The sequence below is a fragment of the Protobothrops mucrosquamatus genome, unplaced genomic scaffold (assembly GCF_001527695.2).
Source record: "Protobothrops mucrosquamatus isolate PMUCROS unplaced genomic scaffold, P.Mucros_1.0 scaffold3377, whole genome shotgun sequence".
In the NCBI taxonomy this organism is placed as follows: domain Eukaryota; kingdom Metazoa; phylum Chordata; class Lepidosauria; order Squamata; family Viperidae; genus Protobothrops; species Protobothrops mucrosquamatus.
In genome coordinates this window covers 59,304-86,978 of record NW_015389360.1, presented here as the reverse complement: position 1 = coordinate 86,978, position 27,675 = coordinate 59,304, and the positions used below count along the sequence as shown (strand labels likewise).

Genomic DNA, 27,675 nt, shown 5'->3' with positions numbered 1-27,675 from the left:
ATGTGTCTTTGTTGTGACTAGGTGTGGCTCAAATATTTATTTGGAGTCCACCACGCTTTGCAAACCGTTATATCCAATAAATCTCTGTCTAATTTCAACTTGCTGTTTGGTGTTATTCAGTGGGCTAGAATTTCTACCAACATTGGCAATGAGACTGTTGTATGAAAAGTTAAGAAGTTAAACTCTCCCCTTCCCAGTTAAAATTGTCCTCTCTATCTACCAGTAACTCACAGGAAAATAAAGGTCTTACTGTGTGTGTCTGTGTGTGTGTGTGTGTGTGTGTGTGATTTAGATCAGGTTTCAAGACTCACAGTGGGGTTGCTAACCTCACACTTAAAGTAGAGGTCGGATTTTATGTAACGCAAAATCATTTTTTACAGCATCCTACTTCTAAGATTGCCTAAATGTGACTAGTACTGTAGTCATTTAAAAATAGCAATGGCATGAAGTCAGAGCGTGCCTTCAGGGGTCTGGCATCTTCAGTGATATCCCAGGCCTTTCTCCAAATGTTCATTCACTGTGGGACGTGCTTATTCAGGCTTGGCCCTTTCAACAGGAAACCAAATTCCTTCCTCATATTTTCACACACACTTTTAAAAGTAAAGTTCTATTTGTTTTACTTAAAGTAAAGCTAAAAGTCATTTTTTTCACTTGCAACTTACAGCAATTTTAACACTCATTCAACCACTGTTGTGCTCAAATAACAGTAACAATGAGAGGCTTTACGTCATTTTAGTGATTAATGAACGAGATTCAGAAGATGCTTTAAGCAGGTACTGCTATGGAAATGGCCAAAATATACTTTGAGTAGTGCTTGACTGCTGATGAATGCATGTCCATGTACTGTAGCTCTCTTAGCAACAATATAAAAAGGATTTGCAATTGCCTTTTCTTGAATTTTTTTTTCACTGTCTAGTCTTGGGATTCCCTGGAGTATTAGCCAACATAACCATGTCTAGCTTTGGTGCCCAGAGAGGGCCAGTCAGGTGCTGCAGGCAACACACAAAAAAGCTAGCTGAATAAGTTCTAAAACTAGTGAGAAATAGTGGGGGTGTTGGTAGTTAGGCAAGGAATCTTTCATTTTAAAAACAAAATCTCAGAACAAAAGAAATGTGTGTATGCAGTGGTGAAAATGCCATCTTTACTGCAAAATAAAGGGAAAATAAAGATTATGAAGGGACAAAATTAGAATCGTTTTGTATTTCTTTTGCCAATTTTTTTTTCCTTGTAAAAGAGGACAAAGTCTGTTTTGGGTTGGTTTGTTTTGGAATGGAAAACAAGAAAGCAAGACATAAGATAGGACAAACATAAGAAAAGGGGTTCCTTTTTATAAAACAATGCAGTCAAACGGGGGGGGGGGCGGAATGGGGGAGAAAAGTGCTGCTCCAGGCGTGGGGTGTGATACTAGAGCTATTTTTGTTCCTGCTTCCTATGAAATGGCATGAAACAAAAGACAAGGACCACCAGGCAGTCCAGCTAGTTGGTGGAGCAAGGCTAAATTTAGGCTCACACTGAAGCAACTGCTCCTTTTCTCATGAGGGTAAAGGAATGGAAGGACAAAGTTATAGAAGAAGGGCTTGCTTCTAGGAGCATTAGCCATACAATCACTATTCTAGTCCTTGAAGTAGATTTTATTTTAAAGTAAAAGGCAATACGAACATAAAATACAATTTCAACTAGCCACAGCCAACACGCCATGGCCAACGAGACAATTCACTGCGGAACAACTTGCCACTGGACAAAAATTACGTAATATTGAAAAAATGGTAGAACATAATCATTAAAGAACGGATGCAAAAGAAGGGGCAAAATGAAATGTGAATGTGATAAAATTTAAAATATTTTTAAAATTATTTTAAAATAATTATATAAAATTGTTGAACTGTCCCGTGGCAACTTGACATCAGTGAGTTGGCCACGGCAAGTTGCCCGTGGCGATTTGTCCCATTTCAGTTTTGGGATGTACTTAAGACTATCTTTAAGTTTATCAGCATGAGAAGCACAATATAAAACTATATTCTTGATGGTGCATGGCACCTGCAGAATTAGATAAAGCATATTTAAAGTTATATTTTAAATAATAAAAATATTGATCAGCCAATGCAAATTTACTTCGTAAGAAATGGAGATGCCTGATAAAGAGTGAGTATTAAAGGAAATAGTAAATACAACATCATAATTATTAGGAGTAGCATCTTCCATTGCTGCCCTTCCTTAATTTGACAAAATTCATTCCCACAATTACAGGATTATTTATAATGAACTTATTAATTATGGCTAAATAATGGAAAGATGTACACCCTCCATCAATAAGAGACAAGTATCTGTAAATTGGCAGAAATGCCTAATTTGATATAAAATTAGACCAAAAGGTATAACAAAAGAAGGATTCTGGAGAGATTATTTTTATATCCTGTTGGAATTTTTATACACTCTTAGAATGCCAAGTTAATTATTTATTTTGAGATGTCTATTTCTGTGGCTTCACTGATTACTGATCATCTGTCTTTTTCTTAAACATAGATCCCTGGGCAGGGAATGAGATGAGGGAGTGAGGGAAGGAAGGAAGGAAGGAAGGAAGGAAGGAAGGAAGGAAGGAAGGAAGGAACAGAGGGAAGGAAGGAAGGAAGGAAGGAAGGAAGGAAGGAAGGAAGGAAGGAAGGAAGGAAGGAAGGAAGGAAGGAAGAAACAGAGGGAAGGAGGGAGAGGAATTTGAACAGGCATTGTTTGCATGACAAATACACCTGCTGATATGCCATCTTCTATACAACTGTTACCTAATAGGGTGGAACCACTTCACCAATCTGAGTTGGGCAAGTTAGACCTGGTTCTTTTCAGGCAATCCCAGGATTGGAAACTAGAGGGGGAAGTCAAAAGAGCATTCCAGAAAGCAACAGCAAACAATTGCTGAATTGTTGCCTAAAATACAATTACACATCCATGAAGTAATCAATATAGGGGCTCAATTTGAAGGTAACTTTTTTGTTTTACACAACAGTTACAGGAACTCTAACATCTACTGTACCCTCTTTTTTGCATTAAATTGCACTACTGTCTAGTGAGGTGTACACAAAATAAGAAATTGTGGCTTATTTTAAAACTTTTCTGTATCGTACTTTTTTTGTCCACGTTCTTATTAAACTCAGCATACTTAATCAAAATAAAAGTCTAAATATTAGTAGTGTAACCTCCTTTTCAGATTATATCAAGGGCCATTTGTCCGAAATGGTATAGGGTTTCCTGCCTGTGCAGAGGGTTGGACTAGATGACCTCTAAGGTACCTTCCAACTTTATTATTATTATTATTATTATTATTATTATTATTATTATTATTATTATTATTATTATTGATAATAATATATTCCAGGAAGCATTTTAGAGGATTTAAAGGATGATCTCTTAGTGGAAATAAAAATGTTAGAACTCAAACTCTATCTAGTCCACCATCTTGTTACAGACAATGACTAAACTGATTTCTTTGGAATGCTTCACATAACCTTTGCTGGCATGGAGGTGTCCTTGCTACTCAACATTTATGGGGATATAAAATAAAGCAGAAATAATAATTACTACTACTACTACTACTACTACTACTACTACTACTTGAACATTGGAACTGACAAAATTACCATCAGTCAATTGCAAAAGGCAGCTTTACTTGGAAGATCTTACATCCTGCGACAATACTTTTAATATTATTAAAGAACATCTGCCTATCTTAGGCCTTGGTAGACAAAAATGTCAAATCTGCCCAGCTCTCAATGAGTCTGGGCAGCTCTAATGGATAGTGGATCCAATTCCTGTGGATCTATGTAAATATATTGATTCACCCAAGCTTTTGCATCTTGTGTTAGTCTACAAAATGTGTGAGGAAATATTTAAAAGAATAACATCCCAGGGATTTAGCAACTCTATGTAAACAGAGCATGAATTTCAATCTATGTGCTCCCCATCTTCCACTCACAATCCAACTGCAAGTTCTTCTGAGCAAACATTACTAAAATGAATAAGGTTCTGTTTCAATAGAATTTTCAGGAGAATGTCTCAAAAGGCTAAACCATATGCTTGTCACTTACATTTACTGTATTTATCTATTAGATTTTTATCCCGCCTATATTACTTTATAAATAACTCAAAGTGGCAAGCATACCTAACACTCCTTCCTCCTCCTATTTTCCTCACCACAATAACCCTATGAGGTGGATTAGATTGAGAGAGAATGACTGGCCCAAGGTCACACAGTTTGTTTTTATAGCTAAGGTGGGACTAGAACTCACAGTTTCTCAGTTTCAAGCCTGGTGTCTTAGCCACTAAATCTAATTGACTCCTACATATTATTACATATTACAGCTACAATCCCATTTTGGATTTTGAATCCCCAAACTCACTGAACATGCAAAATATATAACAGATGCACCTTAGAATGAAAATGCTATGGGCAATCAAGGGTCAGCTTCATCTAAATTCTAGAACATACATTCCCAGGGGGAAAAAAAACACCTCAAACATCATTGACACTTGTTAATCTCCTACCTCTTTTCTCTCCCGTGAAGGGAACCAGATCGTCTCGGTCTTTGGTGTCATTTGCCTGCTTCTCCAAATGTGCCAGAAGAACATCTCTATTAAAAGGGCCTGTGGGTGTTTTCTTGGTCTGGTCTTTCTGTCTCATTCCTGCAGGTAATATTGCATTCTATATTTTGGAGGAAGGAGAAAAAACATACAAGCTCCATGATCACCACCCATCACCCTATCTTTTTTAATGGAATCTCCCTGAACCCCCCACATGCTAGCAGTGTCTAGCTATCGAATTGGAACAGCATTCACAAAATCGTAAAATATGTGAAGAAAAGTTAGTTTGTTCAATTGACCACCAAGTTAACAACATTTGAAATACCTATAGAGAAAAATAACAAAAATTAAGGAAAACAAACCAGAAGCACAAAAGCATAAAAGACAAGATAACAAATCAATCAAATAATCCTCCATGGGCACAACTAACCTCCCATCCTTCATCCCTGAGATACGGCCAGGGCTTGAGAGGTTCCCAAAAGTCCAGCAGAGTCAGGGCCAAACTAATCTCAAGTGTATGGTGATCCAAAGGGTAGGGGTTATACTAGACATAGCACATTTCCTGGATCCTGCAAGAGAACATTCTCTAATCAATCGGACCAGGAGCATAACCCTTCTGCCAAACATGATGGGCCAACTGGAGCCCATTGGAAAGAGAAGGCCCCCCGATAAACCGGCACAAAGGGACAGGACAGGTGGCCTTGACACAAATATTCAGAAATGGTTCAAAAAAATTTTTTTTGTCCAAGGACAACAACATTCCTTAAGTCCTGGGAACAAAAATACTATTAAGAAGAAACTGCTAGGTGCAAACAACCAAGTCAACACCTGAAAGTTCCAAATTACTGATTTATTGCACAAGCTTCTGCACAGGAAGATTCTCAGATTAATAGTTTGCGCCTGGGTAAAACTAGATAAGAGTCAAAGGCATTCAAGGAGGGTTGGACTTTGTCCTCTTTTGACTACATAGAGACTCTAAACTGATGCCTTGCTTGACTCCTCTTCCTAGCTCTGCCAGTCTCTCTCTTCTACAGAAACTCAGGCTGGCCTTCTCTGACTGAGGGAGTTTAGGAGAAGGAGAGAAAAAGCACAGTCAGACTTGCAAGTTTCTGTTATCATAGCCTGTACCAATAAAGTATAATTCTATAATTCCTGTGGAGTTGATTTTCTGGTCTGATCTTGTGAGAATGATCTTGGGAGACTGGAGGAAGAGCTGCAGCCTAAATAGTGGTCTGACAAATGAAATTCTGAGTCCAAAGGAGGAGAGGTGGTGAAAGCATCTCCGAAGAGACCTAGTAACCCTCACCTAGATATCAGGTGAGTAAAAGTAAGGAATGGAAGAAGTAACCTTATAATAAAGATAGAGCTAGTACTTCTGGTTGTAGTTCTGTCTGAACTACCCTACAAAGCTAACAGGTGTACCTTGTGGGGCTGACAGCCAGTCCCATGCCATGAAAGTCTAGGAAACCACTAGCACCTTCAACTTATTGATTTATATAGATGCTCATCTCATTTTTACATGATTCTAGGTAGTTTACATTTCTAGAGCCATTTTGGTATAGTGGTTAAGGCATCAGGATATAACTAGGAGACTGGGAATTCTAGTCCTGCCTTAGGTATGAAGCCAACTTGGTGACCTTGGACCAGTTCCTCTCTCTCTGCCATAGGAAGGAAGCAATGACAAATTACTTCTGAAAAACCTTGCCAAGAAAATTGCAGGGGCTAGTCCAGGTAGTCACCAGGAGTCAACCCTGACTCGAAGGCACACATATAAGCAAGAAAGCAGATTTACAATAAAATAAATAAGTTAAGTACACAATATAAAAAAATAAAACACATAGCCGTTTGGCATTTTCCAATGAATTATTGGAATTACAGCCAGAGGTATATTTGGAGCCAGTGCAACTTGTATATATCTATAATCGCTTGTACCACTATATTCTGGACCAACTTCAGCTTCCGGATGTTCTTCCAGGAGAACCCCATTTATTTATTTAGACAATGTATGTGGCGCCTTGAAACACCATGAAGAACATATTAATCTGCTCAAGAGATACCTAAGCATGAGTGAAACATGGACAGTATTAGCTGGCCCAGGAAGGGGCATAATTGACATACAACACAAAGTTGTGAATAGGCCTTCCTGGCCTCCATTGCTGCCTAATTTTCAAACAGCAGCTGTGAATTTAGGAAGACTCCCCATTGTTTGTGTTTGGGGAAATACAACACACACACCCATCCAGAATTAAAGATTGGGAACCATCAGCTCAGGAGACCCTACAATCCTCAGCCACTCAGTCTTGTTAGGATTGAGTTTAAGCCTATTCTTCCCCAGAGCCTCCAGGCACCCAGTTAGAACTATTTTTTAAAGTACTTACATCTGGATCCAGTTCTAGTAGCTCATCTTCTAGAACATTAATCTCCTCTTCTGTCAATGCTCCAAGGATCTGATCTTCATCTAGATCTCGGTATTTCTCTAAACCTTGTCTGTATGACATTTTGGAGAATTGACTTTTTGATCTTTTCTGGATTTTAAGTCTCTTCTTCTTCCCAAATTATAGGATCTGGATGATTAAAAAATTAAAAATATTAAAACTTATGTTGCATGATGGTAGAATTATAATAATACAAAAATCAAGTTGATCATAATCACTAGATGGCAGCATAGAGATACAGAAAACCAGCACCCAGAATAAAAAAAGAACCAATGAGGGATCAGCACTCCAAAAATTACTGATCAGGATTGGTCACAAAGAACCAATCAGAGACCTAACCTCACTGACCTGCACCAATTGGATGTCTGCTTGGCTAAATATCAATTAAAAGTCAGGAATCTGATACTGGTAGAAGCCTACTCAATCCCTGTATTCCCTGATCAGTTGCCTGTGGTTTGTTTCAGCAAACCTTGGCCCACGGCCCACTAACAGGCCCTGGGCTGTTCAGAACCGGGCCATGGAAGCGGAGGGCAAGCACGTGCATAGCTCCACTTGGTTGAGCAGCAGGCAAGCTTGTGCACACACGAAGCTCCGTTTGTGAGAACAGTGGCTGCGCATGCCAGCCTCTCGTGCAAAAGGAGCTGCATGCGCATGCGTGCCCACTGCTCATGCAGAACCATCCCCTCTCCCCTCCCCCCTGGTCCGCAAAGCTGGAAAGGTTGGAAACGGCTGCTTTAGCAGACCACCTTACATCTGAAGATGCCAACCACTATTGCAGGGGAAACGTCAGGAAATACGTTGGCTTGACTGTGGTCACTAAATCCTGAAGATCAACACTGTGCATCTCAACACTGCCCAAGTGATACAGGCCATGAAAGCCTACACCAGATACAGAAAAAAAAAATAACGCTTTGCTGAAATCTGTTTTCTATATAGGTAGTCCTCACGTAATTAGGATCAAGACCTCAGTCACTAAATGGTCATAAGAAGTGATATCAGATGACTGCACTGACTTATGCTGCAGTTCTGGCAGTCCCATGCAATCATAGCATCCTGCGGTCACGTGATTGCCATTTGTGACCTCTTGTTGGCTTCCTCCTTGGCTATGCTTGGCCGGCAGTGAAAGTTACAATTGGCAATCACATGATTATGGGATGCTGTGACAGCTGCAACTATGGGGGCCCCCATCATAAATCACCCACCTTCACTGCCATTGTAACTTTGGTTCCTGAATGAGTAAGCGTATGTGAAATGAGGACTCTCTGTTTACAGCCGAAATATGATCTCCTTAATGGTAGTTCAAGAAGTCAGTTTGGTGTAAAGGAATTGGACTAAAAACCAGGAGATTGTGAGTTCTAGTCTTGACACAAATCCAGCTGGATGACTTTAGGCTAGTAGTTACACTCTCTCAAACCTAGGAAGCAGGCAATGGCAAACCATTTCTGAAATTGTGCCAAGAAAACTGCAGGGCCTTTTCCATGGAGTCCCCAGGTGTCAAAAACTGCCTTGAAGTCACCAATAAACAAAACATTTCGCCGTAGAATGCAGTTCTTTAAACGTATCAATAAATTTAAAAATGTGATTTACCACCTAGAACAGGGGTAGGCAACCTCGGCTCTTTTATGACTCATGGACTTCAACTCCCAGAATTCCTGAGTCAGCATAGCTAGAATATGCTGACCTAGAACATATATCAGATCTTTTTGGCTTGACAATATTGACAGTTGCAAACTTGATATCTTATTAAATATAAATGTTAGTCCAATTTTAAGAATTCCACTGCAGGTCTCATGTATTTTTCACCTGATACTATTGTACAGGAAGTTCTGCAACATGTTTTTGGCCCTTATGACTAAAGATGGGCTGCCCAACCCAAAAGAAGAAGAAAAAGATTGAAGAGCTCAGGAGGGACAAAAAGGACAAAAAGACAAAACCAGCAAGTTCTTACAGACACCCAGCTTACACAAACAAAACTCAAGAACAAAGCTGCCTGTCCCATTTAATCAAATACAGCCAAATATTCCAAGTAGAGCATATGAGAACTGTAATTAGGAAGACAGATTATAAATCTTAAATTGCCTAATCTTTATTAATAGTCAGACAGGAACTGGCTGACGTGCCCTTCTTTGCTGGCAGTATTCAAGTAAAGGAAGGCTAACCATCTGTCACGGATGCTATAGCTACAAGATTCCTGCACTGAAAAGGGAATTTATTTATTTGTTTATATTTCATATTTCTTTATCTGCCCATCTGCCTTAGAGTGGGGCTCCAGCTGGTGGAATTGGACTGTATCAGTGTTTCTCAATCTCAGTAACTCCCAATAATCCCAAATCAGCCATGGAGTTGGAGTCCACACAACTTAAATTTGCTGAGACTGAGAAACACTCAGCAGCATTCTCCAATGATGTAATTATTGAAAATATTCCTCTTCCTCTTCTCCCCAGAGCAAGCCTCCTTTATATGGTAGCTGAAATAATATACAATCTGTATCATCCTAAATTCGCAAAAGATTTAGAGTTCTTCTGCCTTTATTTTAAGGCCCAAACTGTATCCTAGGGATAAATTATTACCCTAAAAATCCTATTCCTGGGCTGTTAAGAGCAGCCTGATACATAAAAATTCAATAGATGAATATTTCCTAGCTCTTACTTACAGGGTTACTTACAAACAATATATTTACTCATGTATGCTGAACAGTTGGTAGAACCAGCTTTTCCCCCGCTCAGCCTATATTTTAACCCTAACCCTAATGTATTGTAAAAAATGTATTGTAAAAACAATGCTACCTTTCATCAATCAAGCGGAAGCTAAAGAAAATAAGAAGAAACCACAGTTTCTGTAAATGTGCAAGAACGGGTCTTATAAAACTGATAACCTAAGCTTGCCAGCCGGTTTCCTTGTACAACATTCCGTCTTGCAGCATGGCAACCCACCCACCAGTCACATTTTATGACTCAGTTTCTCGGATTGTCAGTTGTTATGTAAAATAGAACAGGGAAAACAGGAAAGCTACCTTTCATTTTGCCAAAAACAACATTAGGTTTGCTATAGTCCTGATTAAAGAATAAAAAGGAATGTCTTTCATCAAACAATACCTTCTCCCGCTCATTTATAACATGGATATGCACAATCATTCTCTTATTCTTATCAAAACCAAAGCCGACTCAGTCAGGAGAGTCAAGATAACCTTCGGAGGCCCAAAAGGGTTCTCCACCCGTGTGACTCACGGGGCATAATTCCTCAACCTTTTTAGCCCTAACGTGAGTTAAAAGCAGCTGATGAGAAACTGTCACTAAAAGTGTGTGTAGTACCTATTATCTGGGATGCTCCAGGAATTTTTGAGTGTTTGCAGAAGTTCCCAGTTTGCTTTTCAAAATATTCATAGTTACTGTTATTGATTTCTGTACTCATTATAATTTATGTTCTGCCTTTCCTCCAAACAGCTCAATGTGGTATACAACAGTATTTTTCAAACTTGGGAAGTTTAAGACTTCTATAGGCAGAATTCCCCAGTCAGCAACAGGTTACTTACACCTTAAAATCCCACCCACCCAACCATCACATTCTGACATATAGGTAATCCTCAAATTATAACCATTCATTTAGTAATCGCTCAAATTTACAAAGACACTAAAAAAAGTGAATTATGACAGTTTTTCACACTTAACCATCATTGCAGCATCCTCACACGTGGTCCAAATTTGGATGCTTGGCAAGTGGCTGATATTTATGACCGTTGCAGTGCCTTGGGGTCCTGTGATCACCTTTTGTGACTTTCTGACAAGCAAAGTCAGTGGGGAAGCCAGATTCACTTAATAACTGTGTTACTAAACAACCAGTGATTCATTTAATTGTGACAAGAAAGGCCGTAAAATAGGGCAAAACTCACTTAACAATGGTCTCACTTAGCAATAGAAATTTTGGGGCTCAAGCCCTCAAAAGTCAAGGGCTACCTGCACATATGTAATGGTGAGATGCAGTGCCTAGCCTAGCCTAGCCTATATGTGGGTAAGATACTATTAGCTAAACATATTGTTAGAGGTGGATCATCTTTTAGAAACATCCTCTTTGCGTGCTGGGCAGTATCAGAGGAAGGAACCCCAAATCTTGGCAACTTTCCTACCGATGCCCTGAGCTTTACAACAGGCAAAGCTTTCTCTCTCCCCGCCCCCCCCCCCCGCCATTACTTAACTCTTGGGGGGGGGAAAGGAAATTTCACCTGCTTTATTTCCAAGCTCCAAATTCTTACCATGGAGGCAACAACCTAACAGCCACGCTTCCAGGCTCAGCCACCTCCATGGGTGCACACCCTCCGCCAGGGCTACGAGGCAGAGAGGCAACTGCTTCTACTTTGCCCCGGGCAGAAACTTTCAGCCATGTCATGGGGAACTAGAAACTCCCAAAGGTTGTCCTCTCTGCCATGCCCCCCCTCCCCTCGCTCTGTCCCTCCCAGTTCCACCCCAGCAAAAAAAAAAAAACAGCAGCGAGAACAGAAATAGCAGCTATTTATAGGCGCCTAGGCCGGTCCCCTTTTGGTGGCAGAGGAACGCTTTGGCCAGATATGGATTGAGCGGCTCGTGCCGAGGCTCCTGGGGGAACTGAGAAGTAGGGTCCCAATTCGAGGGGTACCAAAGCTTGGGCAACCCCCAACCCCTGCCCACTCTACCCGCTTATATACCTGTTGCCGCTGCAGGCGGTGGGCTGGTGGCAGAGGAGGGCGCACGCCGCCGGTCGCGAGACGGCTGCCCCGGAGAGGAGCTCTAACGTGGCGCAGAAAGCAGACGGGGGGACTCCCTCCCACCGCTACTGTCACTCATGGGGCTGAGGACGGTGAACGGGAGGCCGCCCCCAGCCTTCACTGGAGCCGCTGGAGCCTTGGCTGAAGGGGCTCTTCGTTGCCTGCGCTCTAAGCGTCCGGGGCGGGCGTGCGCGGAGGAGAAGCGGCAGCCAAGAGCCGCTGTGATTAGAAGAGCGATTCCAGGGTGGGCGGCCAAATACTGCATCAGGGACTGCCTGGTTGCGTGGCCGTAAATAGATTCAGGTCCTAGCCTAGCCGGCCAGGAACGAAACAACTTTCATGTGTTTCGTCCACTGCCACTCTTTGCTTAATTTAACTAGCGGTTCCCATGGGTGTACAGTTATGCGCACAGACCGTATGCTCTCAAGATTGTAATCTGTGCAGGCTGGTGACAAAAGAAGTGCAGGCTGGTGACACAAAAAAAAGGGCGGGCATTTAAATGATGAAAGCTACTCTTTAGCTGCTCTTGGGCTTTTTTTTGAAATAAAATGAATTATTCATGGCGCTTAGGCCACATTATTTTGCATACTTTTCTCGTTTTTATTGGGAGTAAAAAGTGTTGTTTTTTTTCTTCATCTGGGGCCTTCCCCCACTGACATACAAATACGTGGAACTTTTTTCTTCTTCTTGCCATATCTCCACAATGCCTTAATTCGGATCCGATTAGTTTAAATTGTGCATAGTTGTTAACAGTGGGAAAGTAGTACTTTTCTCCTTATTCTGAGACTTATTCTGTAACCTTGAGATGTGCAAAATCTTTATCAGCTGTTGTCTTGCAACGTTAGAAGAGGCTATGGGGGCAGCATATTTAATGTTAATAGTTTTCTACTTAATCATGCAAAAGTTGGTCAGCAGTGGGGAATGGTGTTTAAGAGTATGTTATGGTGCTGTGCATCCATTGTAAAGACTACAGGTGACAGCTGTATCTGCAATGGTTGGACAATACTAGAAGGATCATAAATCATTAGTGAGGAAATTAAGATTGCCTAAAATTAAATCTTAATATAGGTTCTACTATATGTGTGCTTTGAATCATTATTTTAAATTCCTGTTAACTGCCCAGGCAAGTCCTGCCACTGTCTGCTTCCTAGGCTTGTGAGAGAGGGACTGGGCCAAGATCACACAGTTGGCTTTAGGCCCAAGACAAGATTAGAACTCAGTGTCTCCCAGATTGTAGACTGATGTCTTAATTGCTATATATCGGACTGACTGGACTTGCTCATTTGAAGCAAAATTCTATCATACGGCAGTCTAACCTCAGACACTCCTGTCACATAGTGTGTCACCCAATGATTTTAACAGGACTCTTGTAAGGAGTAAAGTATCTCCCTATTAGGAACCTTCCTCAAAATAGTGCCTGGGCATTACTTGAAAGCTAATGTCCTTCCACTGAATTTTCACCTTAAAAAAAGGATCTCACAAGTTTGTGTGCTTTATAGTATCGTAATTGTGGAATGTTATTTGTAAATGATCTTAGAAATGCAAAGGACAGTACAAAAATATTAATAAATATGCACCTGAACCTAGAATGGGCTAATACTGGCTCGCATGGAGTTTTCAGTAGCCCAGGATACAAACCCAGTAATAGCTGCAAGAACTTCATTTTCTGTTTGATGGGTTGGAGTTAAAAAGCACAAATTATTTTTAAAAAAAGTTTAAAAGATTTGTATAGATCCCACTGGATCTCAAAGCAAAGGCTCATGTTCAATTTAGCAAATGAATTCTGTGTCTAGACCTGTTGAACTCTAAGTATGATGCAGTTATGATACAGGATTTTACTTTTTATTAGCATACGAGTACGAATATATATTACAGAAATCAGTGTTGTGCAGAAACCTCTGGTGTGGGTATCCCAAAGGAGCTTTTTCTGAGGCAACTGGACTTTCTTTTTTCTCTTTGAAGATGTTTCACTTCTCAGCCAAGAAGCTTCTTCAGCGCACTCTCTTTCTCTCTGTGAGTATTATATGGCTAAAGAGTATTGTTAAGAATATTCTTTAAGAACAGAACTATCACATGAAACAATAATAAAAGTTTTGTGTGTGTGTGCGCGCGCTATATGCACAATACAGACTGCTATGCAGACACATATATACACACAAACACTTTTGGTCTGCATTTAAATAATGTATAGTGCAAGAAAATACACGAAGCATTGGCATGCCTATAACCAGATTAGCAGTCAAGTACATTTGTGGTAATTAATGACACATAATTCAAGATACACCTATAGCAAAATCTACAGACAGAAGATACAATGGATTATGAGTAATAATCTGGTTTGAAACCAATGCAATTTACCTGAACTGCATGAGCTAAATAAAACTTATTTAGAGGTTGGGGAAAATCTATTTCTAACTACCGGTAGCAGGCTAACTTCAGACGATTTTTAATTTGAAGCAAAAAGAAATTGTTCTAAGAACAGAATTATACACATACGCACAAATATACATGTATACACACACACACATATGCACTGAACAGTTCAAAAATCAATCAGAAGCAAACTGATTTAAGTGATATTTTTAATATTTATATTTTATATTTTGCTTAAGTCATTAGTATTTTAAAGTTTTTAAATTGCCTTTGCAATCTCCATTACAATTGTTTCATAATGTCATGAATCCATATATCTTTGTCTGGTATAGAAGTGTCCACCAAATACACAATTGCTTTGCGATCCCATGGATGAGTCCCTTCAATAACTGTTTCCACCTGGGCCACTAGGGGTTTCTGCTCCACATGGTTTCGGAAGACTATTGAAGCTTCCTCTGACCACTGCTGCCATTCTATTCCTAGGGAAAAGCAGCACAAAAGAAAATTAAACAAAATCATAAAACATCACAATAAGTTTTAGAAATATTTTAATCCATATGCTCATTAAATGATTTTAAAGCCCTTAATCTGGAGCATGTAAAGGAAGACACACTTGCTAGAAAACTGGCCTTCCTGCATAAATTTGTAATTTTTATTCTGACTTGTGTGCAATGATGGTCAATTAATTTGGTTAAGGAAATGGAGAAATAATATTAATCAATAATGAGATACTGTAGTGTATATTTTAGATCAGTATCATAATACAATTTTAAAATGGCCCGTGTTAACTATGTAAAGTACTTAAGAACAGCAATATATCTTGTGAGGGAGGGTCTATGTATATGCATGTATGTGCGTGCATGAGTCAGAATGATGAACCTTACAAGTCATAATGTCACATACTCATTTGAAATGGGTTGAGCTTGTAGGCGGGTGTTACTGCAATGTTGCTTTTGTCATTTTGATGAAAGAGGCAAGATCTGGCACTCCACTGAAAATTATTTTCAGGAAATTGGGAAAATAGTTTAGAACATTGTTTATAGGAGTGGGACAAAATGACCAAGATTAATTTGTCTTGGCAAATGGTTAGGTCATGAAGTTCACTGGCCTCAAATGTGCATGTCTGTCTGTCTTGTTCAATGTTGTCATTTTTGCGGCCACTTTTTTAATATATCAGGACAGCATACCTGCAAGTTGGGCTGTTATGGCCTGAAATGGGAGCTCTCTGAACATAGCCACAAGAGGTCTTATATTCTGGATGCCAATCAACTCGTGTTTACCATAGTCCAGCTCATACACTGTCACCAGTCCATTTGCCAACAATCCTTTTATTAACACTCTGTGCCATCTAAGAAAGAAACAAACAAAAAAAGGATAGGACTCTACTCACCTAAAATGGAATAAATAGATTAATAGAAAGTAAGGGGTGGACTTGACTCCATGCCTTAATGCCTCTGAAAATATAATTTTTAGGTATTAATATATCAAAAACTCCTCTGTAACTTCCCAACTCTGAGCTGCTGCCCTGGACCATTTGGCAAAAAAAGAAAAAAGAGAAAAAAGGAAAGAAAAAAAAAACTTTGCTCCCCTTTTATTACCTAGAGTGAAAGATAGAAAACCACTTATAAAAAAAGGAAAAAAATTCTCCCATTTCAGGAATGTTCATCCTTTATGGATATCTCAAACTATTTGCACAAGGGATACATAGCTCTTTGTGTATATTTATTCCCCCACTTTCTTTCCTAGAAAACTTTGGAATCTTTAAAAAACAAAAAAAGAAAGCAGAAGGCCAAGACAACTAGTTAATAAAGCACAAATATAACTTAGGAAGAAGAAAACTATTCTAAAGACAGAAAATGTATGTATTTAATCTTCAGAGTTAAATTGTATCTTCAAATTTAAGAGAAATATATCCTTGATACTACAAGGAAGGGAAATTGTCTCCCATTTGGAAGATGGTGAGAAATACTGAGATAGATCATCTTTGACTTGGTCATCAAAATTGCTCCAATAACTTTTGAGGTCATGAAAACAGAATCTAGCTATAAGACTAAATTAGCCTCATTTCAGACATGTTAACACAATTCCCAAATATAGGATGGGGTACTTATAAAAGTTGCTTACTTGTTTTTTACTTTAGCTGCGTAGATTTTGCTTTTTTCAACAGCAACAGCTCCATCGTCTGCTGCATTATAATACAGAAGCATCTCTTCCATCAGCATTTCTAACTTGTGCATCTCTTGCCAGGACTGGAGGATAAAGTAGCCTGGGTGGCATGCCAGTGCAACAAAAACATCCATCTGTTCCTGGGATGGGACAAGTGACAGGGCCGGTGGCATATTCAAGGTGGTTTCTACCTTGCGGGATTCCAGAATATGAGGAGCCGTATCTGTGGAGCTCTGCTTGGGCCCTAAGCTTGACCGCATTGGTAAATCTGTTTCCTTTCTTCCAGGGAGACTACTGAGAGAGACACTACTCAGAAAAACATCCTTCTGATGCTTCCACAAGTCAGCACTGGTGATCTGCCTATTTATACTGCGATCTGGGTCTGGAAAATTCTTTGGTGTAAACAGGTAGATGTGTGCAATTTGATTATCCAGTTTAACCACCTTATTGAGAGAGAGAGAGAATGTTACAATGACCAAAAATTATGACTTGATCAGAACAATAGCATAGACAGCTTTAATTCAGAAAACTTTGTACCAGCATTATATTAACAAGACAAGTGATTAAGATAACACCAAGCAAACATATAAACCAAGTCACTAATTCAAGAAGGACTAGGGGTGGCATGATAGCTGTGTTCCAATATCTAAGGGGCTGCCACAAAGAAGAGGTCAACCTGTTCTCCAAAGCACCTGAAGGCAAGACAAGAAGCAATGGATGGAAATTAATCGAGGAGAGAACCAACCTAGAACTAAGGAGAAATTTCCTGACTGTGAGAAAAATCAACCAGTGGAACAGCTTCCCTTCAGAAGTTGTGGGTGCTCCAACACTGGAGGGTTTTAAAGAAGAGATTGGACAACCATTCATCTGAAATGGTATAGGGTTTCCTGCTTGAGCAGGAGGTTGAACTAGAAGACCTTCAAGGTCCCTCCCAACTCTGTTATTCTGTTAAGAAATTGTGGTAGAACCATTGGCTGAAGGAGAGGAGGCCCCGAGTGGAGTTGGGGTTAAAAATATTCCAGACTAGAGTGCATTCACAGAGGAAATGTTTGAGGTCAGTCCCTTAGGTCTGTATTTCCCATTTCCAAAGGGAGATTCTTGTAAACTGGTGATCAGCAATGAAGAAACCTATTTGATCCATTCTTGGAACTGTTCTGGTAGCTTGCACCTGACAGAATAGTAAGGTATTGTTTTACTAAATCACAAGGTTCCTTACATTAAGATAAATATAATGCCCTTAATCCTTTTCGTGATTATGTTTGATAGTATTGATACAATATGCAAGAGGATATTTAAATGCTAATGCTTCTTGCCAGCCTCTAAGGAAGGTTTTACAGACTGATGTAAATTACATCAGAGATGATGTCAATACTCTGGATTCTTAAATATATTTGGAGAGGTTTTAATTAATAGGTAAAAGCCAAAATTACACTGACACCCGCCTCATACCACTCTTTAAACTGGAATACCCTGAAAGTACATATATTAAATCCCTCCCATTTGCTTCATTGAGAAGAAATGCACTAATTAATTTTAAAACCTGAGGACAAAGAGAAACAATAGAAATGCAATTCTTCCCTCGTGGATGACTTGCAATATTAGTTGATTTTGCAGCACGCAGTACGGAGAAAGATTGACAAATCAAATTTTTTGTTACCATCAATGACAAGATGTAAGTACAATTCAGTAACAATATTACAGGGAAAAGATGAGTGGGATAAAAGTTAGATGAATAATTTACACAAAGGTGAGGTGAACGAGAAGGAAAAATAAAAAAAAACAACCAGCATAAACTGGAATACCAGACCCTATTAACTTACCATCTTTCTCTGAAAATAAGACCTGGTGTTATTTTTTTTTTGCCTCCAAAAGGCACCAGGTCTTATTTTCGGGGGGTATCTTTTCCACTCACCTCCAGTACCGACAGCCCCATCCAGCTGGCCCACTTCTTTTGTGGCCGAAGGAGTAGTTTCATTGTGTAGCTGAGAATGGAGCTCCGGCCTGCATTTCACAGTCAAAGGCCTCTCTGGAAGGCCTCTGACTGTGAAATGCAGGCCTCAGAAGAAGTGGGAAGGCGAGGAGAGGTCTGGCTGCAAAGTAAGTGGGTATGGGGTGTGTGGGGCAGCTCCACCCCCCCACACCTCTGCCTGATTTTTAGGTGTGTGACCTTGCCCCAAACCTAGGGCTTATTTTTGGGGTAGGGCTTATATTAGGCCCACCACCAAAAATCAAGCTAGGGCTTATTTTCGGGATAGGTCTTACTTTGGGGGAAACACGGTATATAAGGCAGTGGTAATTGCAAAAATGGTTAACTGTTAAGTATGTACAAAGCTATACTACTGAATGAGAGTCTAGTAGGTTAAAATATATTAATATATTTAGATAATTAAAATGTGATAATAAAACACAGAAGTAAATACCAAAACAATAAAATTCTACTTAAAATACTTATGTATTAAAACATTTATTATTGTACTTTCATTGTTTTTATTGTTTCATTGCTTTGCTATTGTTATGTTTACTTTTTTTATCATTTTTTCTTGTTTTACTATTGTAAGCCACCCAGAGCAGCCCCACGCCAAAATGGGCAACAAATAAATTTAATCAATCAATCAAATCTATACAGTAGCTTGCATAGTAATTACTTTTGCTTTGATAAACAAGTAATAACTCAAGTACAGTATATCTTCCTTGAACCTTAAGGAACATATAATTTTTTTACCTTCATGCTGCAGTCAGGACAGTTCAATACGGTATCTCTCAGCCAAAGTACAGCATCTGGGGTCCACATGCCAATATTAAGCGGAAGATCAGCCAAGCAGCATTTTATTGCCTAAATAATATATAGTTGCAATAGCATTCAAGTTACTCATGGCAGCAAGATTCATTCTTAGTAAGTTGCTTGAAACTCTCTTGAGAATTGTCTATGGAGATTCTCAGTCATCCAAGTCATGGTTGTCCGAAAGGTGCTTTTTCAAGAGGCTGAAAGGACTGTCTTGTTCCAAGAAGGCTCCACAACCATTTGCACTACTCAGGTGACCCTAAGGATACAGACAAACCCCCAAGTGGCCTCAACTCTAAAAAAATGCAAATGACCAGCTGTCTGCAAGGAATATAAATCCTTCCATTACCCACCATCCAGTCAGAGCTGAAGAAGCTTTTTGGATGAGAAACAAAATGTCTTCAAAGAAAAACAAAGAAAGTCCAGTTGCCTCTTGAAAAAGCACCCTTGGGTCTCTTGAGAATTAATAAAGAGAGATTTTCATACCTGAGGTGGTATTGCAATGATTTCTCGCAGGAATATTGAGGGGATCTCTCTCAACTCCAACACTTTTACAGATGCCACTGTTCCGGTATCCATAAATCGAACATCAAGAGTCCGGCTACTGTGAACACTTATTATCTGGGGGCAGGGTGGAAGTTATATCAAAATGGCAGGCTGTTTTGCATGTAGAAAGATAAGTTGCATTCTAAGCTTGATAAATAACCAATAATGCTTATGGACAGAACTGTCATTTAAGCCATCAGACAATGAAGAACTTGCCAACCATTGACTGCTGCTATCGACCCACCTATACCCACATCAATGTGAATTGTAGTGCAGTGTGTTCTCCTTCACTTTCCTAAATGTTCATCTCTCAGACTCAAACAATTGTCCTAGACTAGATTTTGGAACTTAGTAACCCTCAGACGTGTTGAACTGCAATTTCCATAATCCCTGATTAAGATGCCAAATTATGCTGGTCTTTTTTTGACTATGGCAGGAAGCTATAGTTTAGAAGCATGTGTTTGCCATATTGCTTCCCAAGCAAAAAACAGGAATTTTCTTTTACTATTTCATTGGTGGGAGTAACTTTTATTCATTTATTTCTATACTGGTACAAGGAAAGCAGCAATGTTCCATCTCACAATGATGTCAGAATTTGGTTCCACCTCAAACGGGCTCAGAAGAACAAAGTAGAAAGAATAATTTAATTTATAGGCACGTGAGGGACCACCACTTATTCTTAAGCCAATATTCAGTTAAGCAACCCATTCAGAAGATATTAGAGCATAAAACCTCCAATTTTTAGAAAACGTTTTTCTGATCTGCTTGTCAGTATTATATTACTTACCTCAACTCGGGCCCATTTTCCTTTATAGTTAAGCAAGCAGATCATGCCACAAAAAGGTAGCGATACAGAACATCCTCCTGGCTGCTGGAATAGAGTTGAAATCGGATTATGTAATGATAGTGGTTACCATGAAACGTAGGATGAGTTCATGGTGCCTACATAAATTGCTCAAACCCTTACTATTGACTTGTAATTAATTAACAAGTAGCATACAAATGGTTGAATTATTTTATTTCAGTCCCAGAGCACCAAAAGATTAAAGCACTGCCAAGAAGCCTGGAGTAATCACCATTATTAAACATCCAAAATGAATGCTGAATATGAGACTACTTTAATGCAAAAACATTCAGCAGCCACAATCTCACGATATTCAAGATCAGGGGATTTATATGTATACAGGCTTCCTTCAGCATGGGGCATTTATTTTTAGCATTTTATATATATATAAAAATAAAGTAAATGTTCGAGCACCAGGATAACATTAAACCAAAAGACTGTTTAATACAAATACTAAGCTTTCGTCGGCCAACACTGCCGACATCGTCAGAGCATAAAACAAGGTTTCTGGGAGTTCTCTTATATTATCGGTTGGCTCTGCACCCGGCTTTTCGACCTAGTCATCGGTCCACTCATCATCTCCGACGAAAGCTTAGTATTTGTATTAAACAGTCTTTTGGTTTATCCTGGTGCTCGAACTCATTTACTTTATGGCTTTACCCAGGATTCGTATTTTTAATATAATTAGGAACATACATACATACATACATACAAAAATACACCTTACACTAGTCTGCAAAAGTGAGTGACCAATAGCTTTGAAATTCTTAACTTGATTATAAGGGAATTGCTAGCAACTGCCCTGGAAAATCTTTTAAGAGAGAAGTCAATATTAAAGATAGACTCACCCTGTGGTGGAAATAGTTTTCCAATTTCTGCAAACTTTCTGAGAGTCTGATCAGGCCCTTCGATGGCACTTGACAATATAAAGTTCCATCTGAGCAAACATTGGTTACCCGGACATCTTTATACAGTGCATCTACCTACAATGCAAAGAACTCAAGATGTTGAATGCCTCTGCAACTTAAAAACTTATTTGTTTTATTAAAGTGTTTATAGAGGGGTGAAGACAGCACCTGAAGATGGAGCTCAAGTGATTTATCCTGCAGGACCTTCAGGCAAGTGGCATTAATGTTGATATCATCGTCTCCCGATGTGTCATATAGAATAATACGGGGAATGTCACTTTTCTCTAATATTTCAACAGCAAATATCTTGCCACAAGTTTGAGATTCTACCATTTTTATTAAGATTGGATCATCGAATGCCTCTAAACCTATGGTAACATAATCAAACAAAACATTTAAGTGGATAAGCATTACAAACTAGAGCCTTGTGTTTCAAAGTGTTTTTAGGACTCTCAATGCTTAGCATAAAGATTGTATTACAACACTGAAAAGAATTCCACCTCTCTATTTTTATCTCTGGTCACTTATTGTGCTTTCTTTATTTTTAAGGAAAGTGCTACAATATTAAGAAAGCTTGGAACTCCCAGTGTTGTACAGGCAAGATCAATACCTGCTGAAATCTAAAAAGCTAAAAGGGCGCGTAAAATCACAGGCTTCTAAAAGTTCTGAAATTTTTATTTCCTCCTTGAACGGCGAAGGAACTATAAAAACTACTATGGAACTTTACAGCATAGTTAAAAGAAACCAAATTTTCTTTATTTCACAAAATTCTACCACAAATCGTTATATTTATCAAACATCAATGAGGTTTCTGTAAAGTTGAACTGTCTTAAGGATCATAAAATGAATTTTGTTTCATTCTCGGATTGTAATTTAATGTTAGTATTGTCTAGATTGCTTGAAAACTTTACTGTATTAAACTATTTTTCTAATCAAAAGGGACAGCAAATAGACAGCCCTATTACCAATTCAGGATACTAAGCAACATTCATACTATAGAGCAGACATGTCAAACTCATGACGTTGTGCAACATATCGGGATGGTTTTGCCATTGCCGGCAATGGGGTGGGCGCAGCTTCCGCTGACACGTCCGGCCCGCGGGCTGGCAGTTTGACACCCCTGCTATAGAGTACCACCAATATCATGAAAAATATCAAGGTCAAATTCTAACTCAATTTCAGCTAGAAATAATGACTCTGCTATTTTCTTATGTGCAAAATGAATGTGCTGGCATGGCTGCCTAATAAGCTGGAATGAAATTCGGGAAGGTTTTAAATGCAGTATCAAATAAAAACTTTTTTTAGCCCAGATTTTTTTAGCTTTTATTATACATTTTTTTAACAAAAATAATCACAGAAAGAGGTCTGCCTTGATCTCACAATGATTTCAAAGAAAACTAGTCATAAGGCCAGCCCACTCATTGTGTCAACTCCAAGAGTACAAGACTGTCTTGCCAGATACCATCTTCCAAACCTGCTGAATTAATATAGTCTATAATCTCTTTCTCCCACGTTAATGGGATGCTATGCAAACAGCATTTGTACTTATGGAAAAGAAAAAAAAGGCACATCTTACCAGCTAGTTTACATTTGGAAGCCTGGAATGGCAATCTATAGAACTGCTTAGCTAATTTGTACACTCTGGAAATTTCAATGATTTCATTAAATCCATAATCAACGTAGCATACCTAGAAACACAACAAAGTAAGACATAACCAGGAATCTTAATTAGTCACAATACAGTTCTTTGCACTTTCCCTGGGATTTGCTTTTCAAATGTGGTTACAACTCCCATTATCCTCAGCCAGCACACCAACTGGCAGTTCAAGCTGCAAGTGTTGTGCTAATACCGGTAACAACCCAACTGCTTTAAAACCACGCGAAGCTATTAAATACAAGGCCTCAAGTTTTTAGGAGAAGTTTTTTTTTTTTTGTCTTGCAGTTTCTATAGCCTTCTTTCCTTCCAGAAAAACTGGAATATTCAGGGATATATTTTTTTGAAGTATAGTAATTCTTATATGCTTTGACACCATGCTGAGATCAATCCATGTCACTGGAAATATTAAGCCATAAGATATGTAACCAAGTTGTTCATATAGAGCAGGGTTTTTCAACCAGTGGTACGGGTACCACCTGTGGTACATTGGCACCTGGCAGGTGGTACGCGACCATCTTAGAAAAGTGGTAGCGGGGGAAGGGAATGAGCTGAACCGGTGGCAGCACCGCACAAGCCTGAGCGAGAGATGGCTGGAGCTGCAGGGCTGTCAGGGCTCAGTGGAAGCATCAGGATCAGCGCCAGGCTCCAGCTGGAGCTCGGCGCTGATCCTGGTGCTTCTGCTGAGCCAAGAAGCGCCAATCAGCTGGAATGTTGCAGCATTTCCAGGGTCTTGTGATTTACATTCAGATGCTTGGCAACTGATACATATTTATGACGGTCACAGTGTCCTAGGGTCTTGTGAAGTGACCAAAACCTGCTGCAACCACCCAGCAGACGGGGGGAATAAAAACCAAACAACCCCACCCCACCCCTGCTGCCAATCCTCAACAGAAATGCTCACAACAATGAAAACCTCGGACAGGAGGAAGAGCGCCGCCGGGTGGGCAGGCAGATGTCTTGCTCGGCTGTGGCTTGGGGGGCACTTTTTTCAGTGCCATTGTAACTTCGAACAGTCACTAAGCGAAATGTTGTAAGTCGAGGACTACCTGTACTTTTATCACTTTTTTCCTTTTTTGGGGGGGGGGTCATCAAGTTTTTGACAACTTGCTAGGTGACTGGTGGTACTCGGATGTTGCCATATCCTAAAAGTGGTACAATGGGTGAAAAGGTTGAAAAGCCCTGATATAGAGCAGTGATGGCAAACCTTTTAGAGACTGAGTGCCCAAAAACCACCCCACCCCCACCTCTGCTCCGCTCTACCCCCCCGCCTTACCCACCTGCAGGGCCACCCGCCTCCACAGCCCGCCACAACAGATCGTCATGGCGGCCACGGCCTCTGCCCACGCCCCGCAGCATCATCTGCGTGCAATGGGATGCGAGGGCAGAGTCTTGTCCCCACTGCCTGGCTGCCATGTCTTTGGCTGCGCTGCTCCGCACGGGCCGCACCCGGGGGTTACTCTCCACTGAGGGAGCTGCTGGTGAGGAGAGGGCTGTGGGGGGAGGCAGGGCTGGGGCGATGGCGCGCATGCCCACGCGTGCCATAGGTTCACCACCATTGATATAGAGCATTATTTCTATTTACAAGAAAGTTTAAAAATATTCTATTTGTGGGCAAGATTTTAGGTATAATAGGGATTGAAAGCTATGACTTGTTTCCCTTTCTTCCTTGTTCCTCATCTCTTTCTCTCCTGAGGACCACACAGAGAACAGGGAAGTCTAAATTTATTTTACTTGTGCTTTCCTATCTGTTTACCCCTACCTCCAATCAGGAGAAAGGAACTGGTTAGTATTTGTTGGCATCTTAGAAAAATCGCTAAGTGCAGTTCTCAATATGTAGAGGCCACGCTGGCAGGAGCTGTTGGGCACTGTAAAGAGAGCCGCTGTGGCGTAGTAGTGGTGAAGGCAATGGACTAGAACTGAAGAGTTCCAATCATGTAAACTCCTTGGAGGACTATGGCCCAATCACGTTCTCAGATCAACTTACCCACATGTTGTGGGGCAAAAAGAGAGGNTAGGGGTCTGGAGAACAACACGCCTGACTTTGTCTGTTGCTTCGCCTCCGTCAGAACTGGGCATGTGCGGCCAGGCAGGAGGCGTGGCTATCTCAGACTTAGTCTTATTGGGTACAAGGGACTTCAGGAAACCCAATCAAGTGGATTATCCATCATCATGCTGAGAAATGGCGTTCAGGTAAGACCAACGCCCCTTTTCTTATGTGCAAAATGAATGTGCTGGCATGGCTGCCTACTAAGCTGGAAAGAAATTCGGGAAGGTTTTAAATGCAATATCAAATAAAAACTTTTTTTAGCCCAGATTTTTTTAGCTTTTATTATACATTTTTTTAACAAAAATAATCACAAAAAGAGGTCTGCCTTGATCTCACAATGATTTCAAAGAAAATTAGTCATAAGGCCAGCCCACTCATTGTGTCAACTCCAAGAGTACAAGACTGTCTTGCCAGATACCATCTTCCAAACCTGCTGGATTAATGTAGTCTATAATCTCTTTCTCCCACGTTAATGGGATGCTATGCAAACAGCATTTGTACTTATGGAAAAGAAAAAAAGGCACATCTTACCAGCTAGTTTACATTTGGAAGCCTGGAATGGCAATCTATAGAACTGCTTAGCTAATTTGTACACTCTGGAAATTTCAATGATTTCATTAAATCCATAATCAACGTAGCATACCTAGAAACACAACAAAGTAAGACATAACCAGGAATCTTAATTAGTCACAATACAGTTCTTTGCACTTTCCCTGGGATTTGCTTTTCAAATGTGGTTACAACTCCCATTATCCTCAGCCAGCACACCAACTGGCAGTTCAAGCTGCAAGTGTTGTGCTAATACCGGTAACAACCCAACTGCTTTACAACCACGCGAAGCTATTAAATACAAGGCCTCAAGTTTTTAGGAGAAGTTTTTTTTTTTGTCTTGCAGTTTCTATAGCCTTCTTTCCTTCCAGAAAAACTGGAATATTCAGGGATATTTTTTTTTGAAGTATAGTAATTCTTATATGCTTTGACACCATGCTGAGATCAATCCATGTCACTGGAAATATTAAGCCATAAGATATGTAACCAAGTTGTTCATATAGAGCAGGGCTTTTCAACCAGTGGTACGGGTACCACCTGTGGTACATTGGCACCTGGCAGGTGGTACGCGACCATCTTAGAAAAGTGGTAGCGGGGGAAGGGAATGAGCTGAACCGGTGGCAGCACCGCACAAGCCTGAGCGAGAGATGGCTGGAGCTGCAGGGCTGTCAGGGCTCAGTGGAAGCATCAGGATCAGCGCCAGGCTCCAGCTGGAGCTCGGCGCTGATCCTGGTGCTTCTGCTGAGCCAAGAAGCGCCAATCAGCTGGAATGTTGCAGCATTTCCAGGGTCTTGTGATTTACATTCAGATGCTTGGCAACTGATTCATATTTATGACGGTCACAGTGTCCTAGGGTCTTGTGAAGTGACCAAAACCTGCTGCAACCACCCAGCAGACGGGGGGAATAAAAACCAAACAACCCCACCCCACCCCTGCTGCCAATCCTCAACAGAAATGCTCACAACAATGAAAACCTCGGACAGGAGGAAGAGCGCCGCCGGGTGGGCAGGCAGATGTCTTGCTCGGCTGTGGCTTGGGGGGCACTTTTTTCAGTGCCATTGTAACTTCGAACAGTCACTAAGCGAAATGTTGTAAGTCGAGGACTACCTGTACTTTTATCACTTTTTTCCTTTTTTTTTTTGGGTCATCAAGTTTTTGACAACTTGCTAGGTGACTGGTGGTACTCAGATGTTGCCATATCCTAAAAGTAGTACAATGGGTGAAAAGGTTGAAAAACCCTGATATAGAGCAGTGATGGCAAACCTTTTAGAGACTGAGTGCCCCAAAACCGCCCCGCCCCCCCGTTCCGCTCTGCCCCCTCACCCACCTGCAGGGCCACCCGCCTCCACGGCCCGCCGCAACAGATCGTCATGGCGGCCACGCCCTCTGCCCACGCCCCGCAGCATCATCTGCGTGCAATGGGATGCGAGGGCAGAGTCTTGTCCCCACTGCCTGGCTGCCATGTCTTTGGCTGCGCTGCTCCGCATGGGCCGCACCCGGGGGTTACTCTCCACCGAGGGAGCTGCTGGTGAGGAGGGGGCTGCGGGGGGAGGCAGGGCTGGGGCGATGGCGCGCATGCCCACGCGTGCCATAGGTTCACCACCATTGATATAGAGCATTATTTCTATTTACAAGAAAGTTTAAAAATATTCTATTTGTGGGCAAGATTTTAGGTATAATAGGGATTGAAAGCTATGACTTGTTTCCCTTTCTTCCTTGTTCCTCATCTCTTTCTCTCCTGAGGACCACACAGAGAACAGGGAAGTCTAAATTTATTTTACTTGTGCTTTCCTATCTGTTTACCCCTACCTCCAATCAGGAGAAAGGAACTGGTTAGTATTTGTTGGCATCTTAGAAAAATTGCTAAGTGCAGTTCTCAATATGTAGAGGCCACGCTGGCAGGAGCTGTTGGGCACTGTAAAGAGAGCCGCTGTGGCGTAGTAGTGGTGAAGGCAATGGACTAGAACTGAAGAGTTCCAATCATGTAAACTCCTTGGAGGACTATGGCCCAATCACGTTCTCAGATCAACTTACCCACATGTTGTGGGGCAAAAAGAGAGG

General features: G+C 40.6%; 2 protein-coding genes across 3 annotated transcripts in view; both read right to left on the bottom strand.

The window, feature by feature from the left end:
- The window catches only part of TMOD1 (tropomodulin 1), a 38,547-nt gene extending 26,531 nt beyond the window's left edge, over positions 1-12,016 (bottom strand). The window contains exons 1-3 of the mRNA XM_015826915.1: positions 11,683-12,016; positions 6,948-7,133; positions 4,534-4,690 (exon numbers count right to left, since the gene is read on the bottom strand). Of these exons, the coding sequence (XP_015682401.1) occupies positions 4,534-4,690; positions 6,948-7,067 (277 nt within the window). The 5' untranslated portion in view covers positions 7,068-7,133; positions 11,683-12,016. The remainder of the gene's footprint in view (positions 1-4,533; positions 4,691-6,947; positions 7,134-11,682) is intronic.
- A 2,236-nt stretch (positions 12,017-14,252) lies between these two features.
- TDRD7 (tudor domain containing 7) overlaps positions 14,253-27,675 on the bottom strand; it is a 38,453-nt gene continuing 25,030 nt past the window's right edge. For both annotated transcript variants that reach the window (XM_015826913.1, XM_029286345.1), the window contains 9 exons: positions 25,597-25,708; positions 21,530-21,729; positions 21,302-21,436; positions 20,397-20,480; positions 19,550-19,684; positions 19,004-19,114; positions 16,240-16,724; positions 15,303-15,463; positions 14,253-14,594 (listed from right to left, as the gene is read on the bottom strand). In XM_015826913.1, coding sequence (XP_015682399.1) covers positions 14,398-14,594; positions 15,303-15,463; positions 16,240-16,724; positions 19,004-19,114; positions 19,550-19,684; positions 20,397-20,480; positions 21,302-21,436; positions 21,530-21,729; positions 25,597-25,708 — 1,620 coding nt within the window. In that variant the 3' untranslated portion in view covers positions 14,253-14,397. The remainder of the gene's footprint in view (positions 14,595-15,302; positions 15,464-16,239; positions 16,725-19,003; positions 19,115-19,549; positions 19,685-20,396; positions 20,481-21,301; positions 21,437-21,529; positions 21,730-25,596; positions 25,709-27,675) is intronic.